Source organism: Phycodurus eques, chromosome 6 (genome assembly GCF_024500275.1).
Source record: "Phycodurus eques isolate BA_2022a chromosome 6, UOR_Pequ_1.1, whole genome shotgun sequence".
Taxonomy (NCBI): domain Eukaryota; kingdom Metazoa; phylum Chordata; class Actinopteri; order Syngnathiformes; family Syngnathidae; genus Phycodurus; species Phycodurus eques.
This window is the reverse complement of record NC_084530.1, coordinates 9,649,302-9,661,990: the sequence shown is the minus strand read 5'-3', so window position 1 is coordinate 9,661,990 and position 12,689 is coordinate 9,649,302. Positions and strand designations below refer to the sequence as shown.

The 12,689-nt window shown below is 41.4% G+C and overlaps 2 protein-coding genes across 2 annotated transcripts in view; both read left to right on the top strand.

Annotated features, from left to right (window-relative positions):
* smc3 (structural maintenance of chromosomes 3) overlaps positions 1 to 5,838 on the top strand; it is a 41,059-nt gene extending 35,221 nt beyond the window's left edge. Inside the window, exons 25-29 of the mRNA XM_061678571.1 lie at positions 1,770 to 1,982; positions 2,058 to 2,246; positions 3,345 to 3,522; positions 3,620 to 3,726; positions 5,335 to 5,838. Of these exons, the coding sequence (XP_061534555.1) occupies positions 1,770 to 1,982; positions 2,058 to 2,246; positions 3,345 to 3,522; positions 3,620 to 3,726; positions 5,335 to 5,406 (759 nt within the window). The 3' untranslated portion in view covers positions 5,407 to 5,838. The remainder of the gene's footprint in view (positions 1 to 1,769; positions 1,983 to 2,057; positions 2,247 to 3,344; positions 3,523 to 3,619; positions 3,727 to 5,334) is intronic.
* A 5,533-nt stretch (positions 5,839 to 11,371) lies between these two features.
* The window catches only part of rbm20 (RNA binding motif protein 20), a 41,162-nt gene continuing 39,844 nt past the window's right edge, over positions 11,372 to 12,689 (top strand). The window contains exon 1 of the mRNA XM_061680450.1: positions 11,372 to 11,561. Within this exon, the coding sequence (XP_061536434.1) occupies positions 11,476 to 11,561 (86 nt within the window). The 5' untranslated portion in view covers positions 11,372 to 11,475. The remainder of the gene's footprint in view (positions 11,562 to 12,689) is intronic.

Here is a 12,689-nt window from a genome sequence, read left to right as displayed (position 1 = left end):
AACATGTGAAATCAGCCTAGTGACAGTCATTACCTCAGTTAAAACATCTGCTCCAGAGCTACTGAAGTTGCATGGATTCAGACTGGCTAACCTTGTGAGCTTCACTGTGGTTATTTTCCACCCCTCTGTTAGTCCTGTATAGGATTTCAATATTTACAACAAACCTTTTTTGTAAAGAGTCCAGCACCAAACCTTTCCTTTCTTCTTGTTTGTTTCTCTTACTTTCCCAACAGCAGCACCGTAAGACACTAAACAAGCCTTTCAAAATAGACTTTGGCCAAGTCGATTTCTGCTCCACTTGAATGACTGGGTAGTTAAAAAATAAACAACCGTTGAACTCTGATGCGGACAAAGAAAGCTATAGCTCCCCTCGGGAACGAGGCCTGAGGCCTTCGCCCACCCACCCACTCAACAGTGACTCAGATACGAGTCAGTGCTCTCAGCTTGTTGCCTCTGGGGGCTCCAACTGTGACTGAGTGCACTTGGCTGCAATTTCATTAATGTCAAAGCATGTACTCTTGTCTGGTGTGTGTGGGTGTATCTGTGCTATTTTCCTTCCATGACAATGCTGAAAATAGCCACACACTTAATCCAAAGTCCACATAATAGTTATTTCTCTGTGAAAACGTGCTTGTGGGCAGGATGAAGCCATTGATTGCAAAGTGAATCAGAGAGACGATGGACAGTGCTCCTCACTGTCCGTTCTGCAACTCCCAATTTATAGGTCAGGGGGTTTAGAGAGTGTTTTTTTTTATAGCCCTATCCTACTTACTAATTCATCAGCTAAGTATCGTTTTCAGAAGATGATAGAATCTGAGCCTGCCCTCTTCACTCATTTCAACATACTATATTTGGTCCACTTGAAGTCCATAAGTGTTGTTTGATTCTAACTACCGGTACTTTTTTATTGAGTTGCATTCAAAGTGCTGTTCTCAACTGGTATCTGCTATGGAATTCTAAATCAAGTGCACATTCATTACAAGGGTCCTCTGTTACGATCCCAACAAACACAGATTCATAGTTTCAAATAGCGCAGTAAACTAGTTTGCACAATGATGTAATACTTTCGTGACATCACACAAGAAGGCATGCTCAGATATTACCGCCATACTTATTTTTCATTTGAATTTTTTTGTTTATGCCTATGAAGTGTTTGCCATACAAATATTCACTGTAATTACGTTTACTACCCCGTTAAGTGATGTATTTCAGCACGTTCCAACTTATATCAAAATTTGTTCTCATCATAAACAGGACCCCGTTCTTTATTCCCTCAAATCGTGGCCATCCTTTTTATAGACACCGTGCCCCAATTAGTCCCTGGGTGCATCATTCGCTTAAAGACATAAAGGTCTCCCTGAAATAGACGCATCCCTTTAACCATCTGGAACAAAATCGGTTAGTCACTGTAATTACTGCAGTTCATAGACAGTTGTTTGTTATTGACAGTCCACAAATGTTATTCCTCTTCAAGTGTCATCAATGTGACCACAAAAAGACACATCAATGGCTTGTACCTTGATGCGTTAAACTGCTTGACTGCTGTGGCAGCTTGCTACTTCTTAAAACTGCAACCAATGAGACACGACAGTACTGTGTGTGTGTGTGTGTGTGTGTGTGTGTGTGTGTGTGTGTGTGTGTGTGTGTGTGTGTGCATGTAATTATAGGTTTAGTTTTTGGGGGGGGCTTCTCTTTAAAAATTCACATAACAACATGAAGTAAATATACCACATGATACTTTAGCGTAACTCGTATTCTATTCTTTCCAGTTGTTCCGTAAACTGGAGCAGTGTAACACGGAGCTGAAGAAGTATAGTCACGTAAATAAGAAGGCCTTGGATCAGTTCGTCAACTTCTCTGAGCAAAAGGAGAAACTGATCAAGCGTCAGGATGAGCTGGACCGAGGTTACAAATCCATAATGGAGCTCATGAATGTCCTGGAGCTGCGCAAGTATGAAGCCATCCAGCTCACATTCAAACAGGTACTGTTCTCCGAAAACATTTTCTGTGTACAATCTTCCCAATGTTATTTAGTCACCTGACCCTTGTCTTGTCAGGTGTCGAAGAACTTCAGCGAGGTGTTCCAGAAGCTAGTGCCTGGAGGCAAAGCTACACTGGTGATGAAGAAGGGAGACGCTGAAGGGAGTCAGTCCCAGGATGAAGAAGGCGGCGCAGACAGTGAAAGGGGCTCTGGCTCACAGAGCAGCGTACCCTCGGTGGATCAGTTTACCGGAGTGGGGATCAGGGTAAGAGTCTCCCCTTTTTGTCATCCAATCTGGCTACATTCAACTTAAATTCATTAAATGTTATTTTTTTAATATAATGATTGTGAAGGAGTTTGATTTTTCTTTAATTTTTTTTAAATTTTTATTTTTGGGTAATGTACATAAACTGTTGCCCTCTGAATATGTTGCTACAGATGCTTACACTCACAGTAATCCCACAGACACCGCATGGCTTGAAGCCTGTTCTACACTATACCATTTTGGCTGTCTCAGAAAAAAGATGAACAGCACAAAAGATGGTCTGCGACAGATATAAAGCAGTGGTCATATGTTAGCTGACTAAAGCGAATGCATAAGCTCCGTATATAACGTGCATTAATATCATGAATACCTCTTTGGCAAGCACTAAATTTCAACTCACCGTCGCCATGACAGCAGCCTACAGGGTTCCTAAGCAAGTATGGAAAGCATGGAAAAGTGTGGAATTTGATTTAATAAATTTCCAGGTCTGGAAAAGTATGGAAAATGGAAAGTATTTTATGAAAAAAAATATTCACATTTCAAAGGCTTAAAATATTGTGTTTGTGGAATAATAATTATTTACAGTTTTTACCCATCTCAGTGTGCAGCCATTTTGAGTTTGTATTGCCCTCGGCTGTCCACTGGAAATGATGTCGATGGTTCCTCGTTAGCTGATGTGGCCAATGTGACGTTGACAATGCCAGCCCCGTGGCCAGCATTGACATCATTTTCAGTGGACAGCAGAGGGCAATATACTGTAAACCCAAAATGGCTGCCCACTGACATGGTTGAAAATTATTAATTATTTTTCCACAAACACAATATTAATCAGAATACCATGTTTCGACAACTGCCATCCAGCCTGCAAATGATTTCTTTGTGCAAACACGTCTGATTTAAGCATAGACAGCTGAAACCAGAAGTTGACATTCTGTAAAAAGACACTTTTTTTCCCTCACTGTCTAACATGAAATCAGCCTAAACCTTTTACTATATTACCTATATAATATATGTATGTGTGATTGAGAAAAGATCTATTATACATTGACAGTGAAAGTAACACGATTCTTTGTGTCCTTTGTTACGCATGGTGTGTAGGTGTCATTCACTGGCAAGCAGGGTGAGATGAGAGAAATGCAGCAGCTGTCTGGAGGTCAGAAGTCTCTGGTGGCTCTGGCTCTGATCTTTGCCATCCAAAAGTGTGACCCCGCCCCTTTCTACCTTTTTGACGAAATCGACCAGGCACTCGACGCACAGCACAGGAAGGCGGTCTCAGGTAACGGGTGGCAATTTCACACAAACAAACACACAAGCGTACCGTTAATGTGGAGGAAATACTCATGTTAACATATCCTGTTGCATGTCCAATAAAGACATGATTGTTGAGTTGGCCGGCCACGCTCAGTTCATCACTACAACCTTCAGGCCTGAGCTGCTGGAGTCTGCCGACAAGTTTTATGGAGTCAAATTCAGAAACAAGGTGAGCGGGTGCCCGTGGAACCTTAAGAGGTTTTGAATTAGAGCTCGCAAAATGAAGACCGACAGCACAGTGGATTAGTGGTCAGCATGTCTGCCTCTGGGCGGCACGTTGGACGACTGTTTAGCACATCTGCTTCACCGTTCTGACGTCTCTGGTTCAAATCCGGCCTAGCCTGTGTGGAGTTTGCATGTTCTGAGCCTGCATGGGTTTTCTCCGGGTACTCCGGTTTCCTCCCACATTCCAAAAACATGCATGGTATGTTAATTGACGACTCTAAATTGCCCGTGGGTCTGAATGTGATTTTTGAATGGTTGTTTGTTTATATGTGCCCTGGGATTGGGTTGCGACCAGTTCAGAGTGTCCTCCGCCTCTCGCACAAAAAATAGATGGAATAGGCTCCAGCACGCCCGCAAACTTGGACAAGCGGTACGGAAAATGGATGGATGTCTGCCTGTCACTTTGCAGGTTCAGAGTTTGAATCTCTGTTCTGGACTCCCTGTTAGTAGTTTGCCTGTTCTGTGGGCGCTTATGTCAGTTTTCTCTTCCTCACACATTCCAAAAACATAAATTGAAGACTCTAAAATCTAGGTAGGGTGAATGCTTTATTTTTCAAAAGAATAGTGCTATGTTCTTTGAGACTAACCAAATATTTTGCGGAATTTATGAGAATAAAGTTAATTTTTTTAAATTTGCTTGTTGAAATAATCTCATTATGCAATGTACATTTAAATGACTTTATTCTCGTTAGATTATAATCGAAAATAGGCAGAGTTTTTTTTTTATTCCTTAGGAATTTAGGGGTACACATGGTAGTTACTTTCAATTGTCGTTAGAATTGTGAGAAGGTCCTTTGGAAAATGTGACCCGAGTAAGGAGTACCTGGACACAAAAGGTTTGGGAACCCCTACTCTATATACTATTGAGCCCTTTTGCCCGATCTTAGGGGTCACATTCAGTGAAGCAGTTGTAACAAATTTGATGGATATGGCCTTAAAATTTTAGGTGTAAACGTGCAGATCTCCCGGTGAGGCTTTCTCTCAAATTGCCGCTTGGTTGTTGTTTCTTCGTGACTAAAGCAACATCGCCCTCTGCTGTCAGGAGTGATTCTATCACTTCATCTGGGAGCCACCACTGTAGATAAACAGCTATACATTACATTAATGGGCATTGTGTGATGAGTTATGTCGTTTTAAATTTACTTCGTAATTCAAATAATTGTACCCAGTCAGGCCTGATATTTATTGACTTTTTACTACATTCTTACTTATATTACACATTAAACTATTCAACATTCAGTGGACTCAAGCATCAGCACGCAGCAATGAAGTAGGGAACCAAATGGCAGTCATCAGCTGGCAATTTGTCATCATCATCATCATCATCATCATCATCATCTCTCTTTCTGACTGATTTCTTTCAGATTCTCTTGAATGAATGCTGCACACATCTCTAATGTAGGCTAGTTCTTAGACTGTTCTGTTACTGGTTTTCATCATCTGACCTCACTCACGTTTACTTTGTTTTGGGACATAAAAAAGGATATTTATCAGAGTATACACAAAAAGTCACCAATGGGTGTGAATTGCGTTTTGTATTTCTTTTTTCTAGGTGAGTCACATTGATGTGATCACAGCAGAGCAGGCCAAAGACTTTGTGGAGGATGACACCACCCATGGTTAATGGTTGACTCCTGCTCAGCTTCTTCTGCGTTCTTAAGATTCAAAATACACTGTTACCCTCTTAGCTGTTCACTGAGCTTCTTGATTGGCCATGACTGAATTTGAACATCTGGACGTTGAAGTGCAGCAGAAAAGCCTCAGAAATGTTTGTGTCACTTATACCTGTTCCAACCCTGTTAAACAATGTTAACTTGTCCCACCATACTGTGTGCCATCAAATGTTCAAAGCTTTAAGCTCTTTTCTATAGTTAGTAGTTTGTGGAATTTCCTGTTTTAGCATATTTACATATGTGGGATTAATTGAATTCTGCAACACCATATCCGTGATGGAAAGTTACACCATGATTTCCTCGTTGAATTTAATGTTTGGATTCTCTTGTTTGAATTTGAATGAACAAACTTTCTGCTCTTTTTGTATGCAATAAATTAGAAAATCAAAACGAGGTTTTAAACATTTTCTCCTGTTTATACCGTTAGAGGGCGCTGTTCTACTGTTGCTCGTCAGTGGTTATTTACTTCCAAATAGTCTTATATGCCAAGTTGCAATAATGACAAACTCTTCCGTATATTGTATATAAAATATACATATACGGACCCTTTCCAAAAAATTGCAATGTCATGGAAAAGCTTATTTATTTCCATAATTCCATTCAAAAAGTTAAACTTTCAATTTCAAGTATTGTTTATTGTTATATAATTTGGCCTTCCAGCATATTATTGTAAAAGTCATGGAGTCAGAAATTCAAAAAAATTAGAATACTGTGAAGAAATCAGCCCAAATTCTGCAGGGCATAAATGTTTGAAACGGAGTGTCACACACTAATCATCCACTAAACTCAAAGCACCTGCACAGGTTTCCCCAGGAGTCATTAAATTGCTTCAGTTTGGTTCAAATGTCTCAGTTGGGTTCAATATGAGGAAGACTACAGACTTGACAACTGGCCAGAAGACCATCATTGATACCCTCCATGGGATGGGTAAGCCACAAACATTCATAAGAGGCTGGCTGTTCACAGAGTGCTGTGTCCAAGCATATCAATGGAAAGTCTGGTGGAAGGATAAAATGTGGCAGGAGAAGAAGCAGATGCTTACAGTCACAGTAATGCCACAGCGTCTCAACTGGGCCAAGGAGAAGAAGGACTGGACTGTTGGCCAGTGGTCCAAGGTCCTCTTTTCCGATGTAAGTAAAGCGTGCCTTTCATGTGGGAATCAAGGTCCAAGGGTTTGGAGGAAGACTGGTGAAGAACAGAACCCAAGCTGCTTGAGATTCAGTGTGAAATATCCAGAGTCAGTTATGATTTGGGGTGCAATGTCCAGTGCAGGTGTTGGTCAACTCTGCTTTCTTAAAGCCAAGGGCACCGCAACAGACTACCAGAATGTTTTAGAGGACTTCATGATTCCTTCTGCTGAGGATCTGTATGGAGATGCAGAGTTCATCTTCCAGCAGGACCTGGCCCCTGCCCATACCGCCAGAAGCACCAAAACCGGCTTTGATGCCCATGCCATCACAGTGCTTGACTGGCCAGCCAACTCGCCGGATCTAAACCCCATTGAGAATCTATGGGGTATTATCAAGAGGAAAAGAAGGACCCAAAAACAAAGAACTGACAGCTAGCATCAAGGCGATCTGGGCTTCCACAACTCCCAGGCAATGCCACTGATTTCCTCAATGCCACGGCGCATCCACGCAGTGATTAAAGCAAAGGGATTCCCAACAAAGTATTGAAGATTAACATATCATTTTGAAAGTACCATATTTAGATTTATTTAATGTGACCCTAATTTCTGTTTTCCTTTTTTTTTTCTACAAAAACTGAGAAGTACATGATGATTTCTTCACAGTATTCTAATTTTCTGAATTCCTGATTTTGTGGGTTTTATGAGCTGGAAGCCCACATTATGTAAAAATAAATAAATATTTGAAATTGTTTAAATTGTGGGCACTAAATCTATAATCTATGAAAGTTTAACTTTTTAAAAAAATATTGGAACTACTAGTATAACCTTTATGATTGTCAGCGCACACACCCCCACTCCACAGGATCATCTTTTAAAGACATTTATCAATCAGGCCTTTTGGTGACTTTGATCAGAAGGTGGGGGGAGGATGCTCACATTTGGATCTGATTGTAAGTACGTACATTGCTTAAGCGAAACAGGCCAAATAAGTTCCAGTGTGCATATGTATTTGTGTTGGAATGGTGTCATTGCACAGGGTGTCTTTGGACTAGAGTGAACCACCATGACCTCCTCAGACGCAGTTGGTTGGAAAGCAGATGGCAGGATATCATTGACCTGGGTGTGATATTGACAGAATACGTCATCTCCGTGTGCCCGTTACCCTTTGCTTGCCAAACATTTACAAGCCTGAGAACTACTGTATCCGTCGCCAATTCCAATGACATATGGGCACCATCGGGAATATCTGCGCTACTGGGGGTTGCTGGGCTCCGGCCAGACATTTGTTATAATAACTTACTGTTGCAGGTTGCTTGGTTTTGCGTTGTGCTAACGTTAACTCACGTCAGCTCAAAGCAGGCGATCAACTCAAGATGACAGTCATGCTTGCTCTGACAGGCCGCTATTATAATATATATCTATATTCCTTTTGCATCAGTGCAAATCAACAATTTTAATATTTACAGTACGTAGTGTACAGTACAGTTGTTGCCATAGTCCAATATGTTTTGCGTGGCCAGCTAATTAGCACAAGCCTGCTATTAGCAACAAGACCAGCAACAAGATGCCTCACTTGTCTATGAAGACCATCGCAAACTGCTACAGAAGATGTGGGTCCTGGAAAGGCAAATTCACCGCCTTGAAGTGTATATTGGGGTAAATGGACAGTCGGGGAATGAAACCACTCTACCGCTCTCAAAATGGTGAGCAGGAGCATGCTAACAGACAGCCAGTTAGCTCCACAAAGAGGACTGATGTGGACTGTGGAAACAGTCAGGATCATCGAGCAGTTCTCCCTGGAATTTACAGGAAGCAAAGCCTAAAGCTATGGGATAGCATCCAAAAGGAAGGACAGAACATTAGCAGATTGCTAAGGAATCCGGCTGGCCTACGTTGAGTGCTTATGATGATGGTAAGGACCTCGAAATCAAAGTGTAGGAAAGCAGAATGTAAGTGGAGAAAAACGAAACTCCAAATTGACTATGACCTCGACATGTAAAGTCTTTGTAATTTTAACCAAGATTTGGTCAGGGCTAGACAGCAACACTTTTGAAATCTTCAGTAAGAACCTCAACAATACTCGCACTCTGCTTTGGTTGACGAAGCTCACACCCCTGGAATCAGATAGCTCCAGAATTCCTCACAGCAGATAAATGCAATGAATCTGCTTGTTTTAGTGAAAAAATACAATCCATCAGGTTAAATATCAGCAAAATGATAAAATGCTGCTATATCTGAAGCCACCCAGGAAAAACTCTACTAACATGTCAGAATTTGATAGTTGACCCAAAAAAACTGTCGAGAAAAGGGTTCAGCAGCTGAAACAATCGAGTTGTCCTAACTCATTACTAGCTGACTTTTTTATAACTATTGCGAAGTCTGTGCTAGCTGATTTGCAGCAAATAATCAATTGCTCACTTCGGTCAGGCGTGTTTCCTAAAGCTCTTAATGTAGCTGTCATTAAGCCTCTTCTAAAGAAAAATAGAACGCTTGACGTTTCCATGTTAGCAAACTATAGACCCATCTGAAATCTCCCCTTCGTAGCCAAGACTGTTGAGAAAGTGTTCAATCTCATCGAATGGCAGTGACCTATGGTGTCCCTCAAGGGTCAGTTCTTGGACCCCTCCTATTCAGCCGATCAGCGTGTGTGTGTGTGTATACATATAAAAATTTATTTATATATATATATATATATATATATATAGATAGAGAGTGCAGTGGATACGGAAAATATTCAGACCCCCTTAAATTTCTCAGTCTTTGTTATATTGCAGCCATTTGCTAAAATCATTTAAGTTAATTATTTCCCTCAGCACCCCATATTGACAGGAAAAAAATGGAAGAAGAAGGAGAAGAATCACCTTTATTGTCATAAACATGCACTTTCCACACACAATTGTTAGTGGAAAAGCGCACGGGGAGCAGTTCGCTCAAAAAAAAGTCAAGCAGAGCGCTCATCACACAACAACATTTATAGATGTTGGAAGGCGCCCCGTCCATTTTGGAGAAAAATTAAGACTTTTATGTGCGCCTTATGGCCGTGAAAATACGGTACATTACTCGTGCCCTCACTGTAGTAGTCTCGCCACGCTGCACTATTTGCATATCAGTTGTTGACCAATACTGGCCACTCGTGCTTGAGTAGCATCTGCAACAGTTTCACAATCGACATTGTCCCAGATAATATAGCACTACTAGTCACTTTAAACTGCATACATTTCTTGAAGTCTTTGCACAATGGACTATTGTTCTATTAGTCATTTCAAACTGCTCTAATTGCTAGAAGACATGCATCTTTTTGCACATTGTTAAAAAACAACATTGTTAAAAAACAACAACAACAAAAACCTCAACTAAATCTAATCAAAACAAAGTCAACAAAAACACAGATCATGACAGTAATGCTATCCAATACAAGACCTGTATCAAATATTTTGTCTGATCATAATGTTTAGTTTCGTATTAATTTAACAATACGTTTATTATTGTCGTTGTATTTTGTTGTGGTGTACATTATTACCTTTGTTATAAAATATACTGAATATGTCATCTTTACTGCAGCTCTTTTATTGTATTGATTTGGAAAATGTCCATCCATCCATCCACCTTCTACCGCTTATCGGAGGTCGGGTCGCTGGGGCAGTAGCTTTAGCAGGGACGCCCAGACTTCCCTTTCCCCAGCCACTTCATCCAGCTCTTCCGGGGGGATTCCGAGGCGTTCCCAGGCCAGCCGAGAGACGTAGTTTCTCCAGCGTGTGCTGGGTCGTCCCCGAGGTCTCCTCCCGGTGGGACGTGCCCGGAACACCTCACCGGGGAGGCATCCGAATCAGATGCCCCAGCCACCTCATCTGGCTCCTCTCGATGTGAAGGAGTAACGGCTCTACTCTGAGATCCTCCCGGATAACCGAGCTTCTCACCCTATCTCTAAGGGAGAGCCCGGACACCCTGTGGAGGAAACTCATTTCGGCCGCCTGTATCCGGGATCTCGTTCTTTCGGTCACGACCCGCAGCTCGTGACCATAGGTGAGGGTAGGAACGTAGATCGACCGGTAAAGCGAGAGCTTCGCCTTCCGGCTTAGCTCCTTCTTTGCCACAACGGATCGATACAAAGTCCGCATCGCTGCAGACGCTGCACCGATCCGCCTGTCGATCTCCCGTTCCATTCTTCCCTCACTCGTGAACAAGAAAAATGTATGTTTCATATATATCACATATTAGTTTTATCAGTTGTATATAAACTTTGCATGTTTTATTGTTCCATAGCTCTTCTGTGTGTCCTTGCAAATGTGCACATGACTGTTTTGACTCCTCCCTGTTTTTCTCTTCCTTTCTCATCCTCTGCATGCACCCATTCCCACAACGACTGGCCGAAGGTAATTATGTGAGAATGTTGTGGGAATGGGAGGGGTGTATTTTTTTCTCTCCCTCCTCTCTGTCTCTCACTTCTGTATAACGAAGGGATTCTTTGCAAAGATATCTTTCTTTCTTTCTTGTCATAAAAACCCCCAAAGACAAGATTGCGTCCTTATTTATTCTTTCAGAAAAAAAATGAATTTACCAAAACAGGTCAATACATTGTGCTAATGATCATCATGTTGTGTTTGGTCGAAGTGAAGTGTATGCCGTACAATGTGTGTCATATAATTCCAGTGCTGGTGTCACAAAAGATGTATTTCAAACCCCAACTTCAAACTACGAATTTTCCTATACGTCACTGTGACCTCAGCTCCCTGCAGGTTAAACTTTTTTTGCACATTATTTTATATGCTTATCCTTTGTGTTCGATCGTCAAGCAGTGAACAGAGTGAGTGTTGATGTTGAGTCATTGGATCTTCCAGTACAACTCGGAGACCAAACGCCGAAACCTTCAGTGGAAGAGTCCATTGTCGCCATGGCTGAAAACAGCGAGACAGTTGAAGTCCGAAGTCAAAGTCATGTTGATCGCATTGGATATTTTCTGGGACACGCTTCGTTTAGGTGAGATTGCACGGCTTCAAGCCAAATCCAGCTAAACATTGTTCTGATCTGGTGTGTGTGCTCAACAAAAGGAGCATGTTGAAATGGATACCTTCCCCCAGCGTCAGGATATTTGACCTTGAGCGTGAGCATGTGTATGTAATGGTGTCACGTGTTCGTGTCGGCTTTAGTTGTTCGCATAGTGTCTGTGTTCAGTTAATGCCTCTTGATATTCTAATAATGACATCAACTGTAAGAGCCTGGGATGCTTGCAGATCCAAGCATATTGTACAAACATGGACACACATAAAACCAAAACATCAAACAGCAGTATTATAAACTGCATGTCCCCAAAGTCTGGATTTGATTCAGTTGGGATATTAACAAATAACATCTTCAATATGATTTCCAGCATTTGCGGTGCAAAGGAGGACGCGCTTTACTTTCAAATAAAATGGGACACAAAGCTATTAAACACGCACATTTTGATTTTTGATTTTTCTGCGGCATTGGTCCACTGTATACGGGAAAACCTCATTCAAAATATCAATGGCGAACCACAGGGCACGTCTGCCGCTCAAAATAATGAATATGATCACTCTTCGTCAGTGTACATTTACTATGAACTCCAGAGAAACATTACTCCCATAACTAATTAGTAAGCCAAGTATTAAAAACACACCTTTTGGATATGGCCGCAAGAACAACCAAGAAGATGATTTTTCATGATTTAATTAATCCAAATGTTAAGTAGGAAGTACAAAAGAGATGCAGGTCAGGATTACTTTCATTACGCATGCTGAGAGCCAGACTGCACAGTCCTGCCAAAAACACGTGATGATCAATCACTTCAACCTGACTCAAACCTCTAACTTTAGCCTGTCTAGAGATGCAGGTGGCATCCATATCATGACTTACGAGAATGTTTTGTACTGGGCCGAAGGGAATATTGGCTAACGCAAATTGAGCAGTAATGAAAGGGAATGCTGATTCTGATTTATTTACCTGGGTTAAGGCCATTCAATTTGCACGTACCTCTTGGATTAAGCAAATAACGTACTGTAGTCTGGAATAGTATCATGAGATGTCATCCAAAACATGTATTTTGTTTGTTTGTTAAGTTGTAACATCCAGTTACTTGTATAGTAC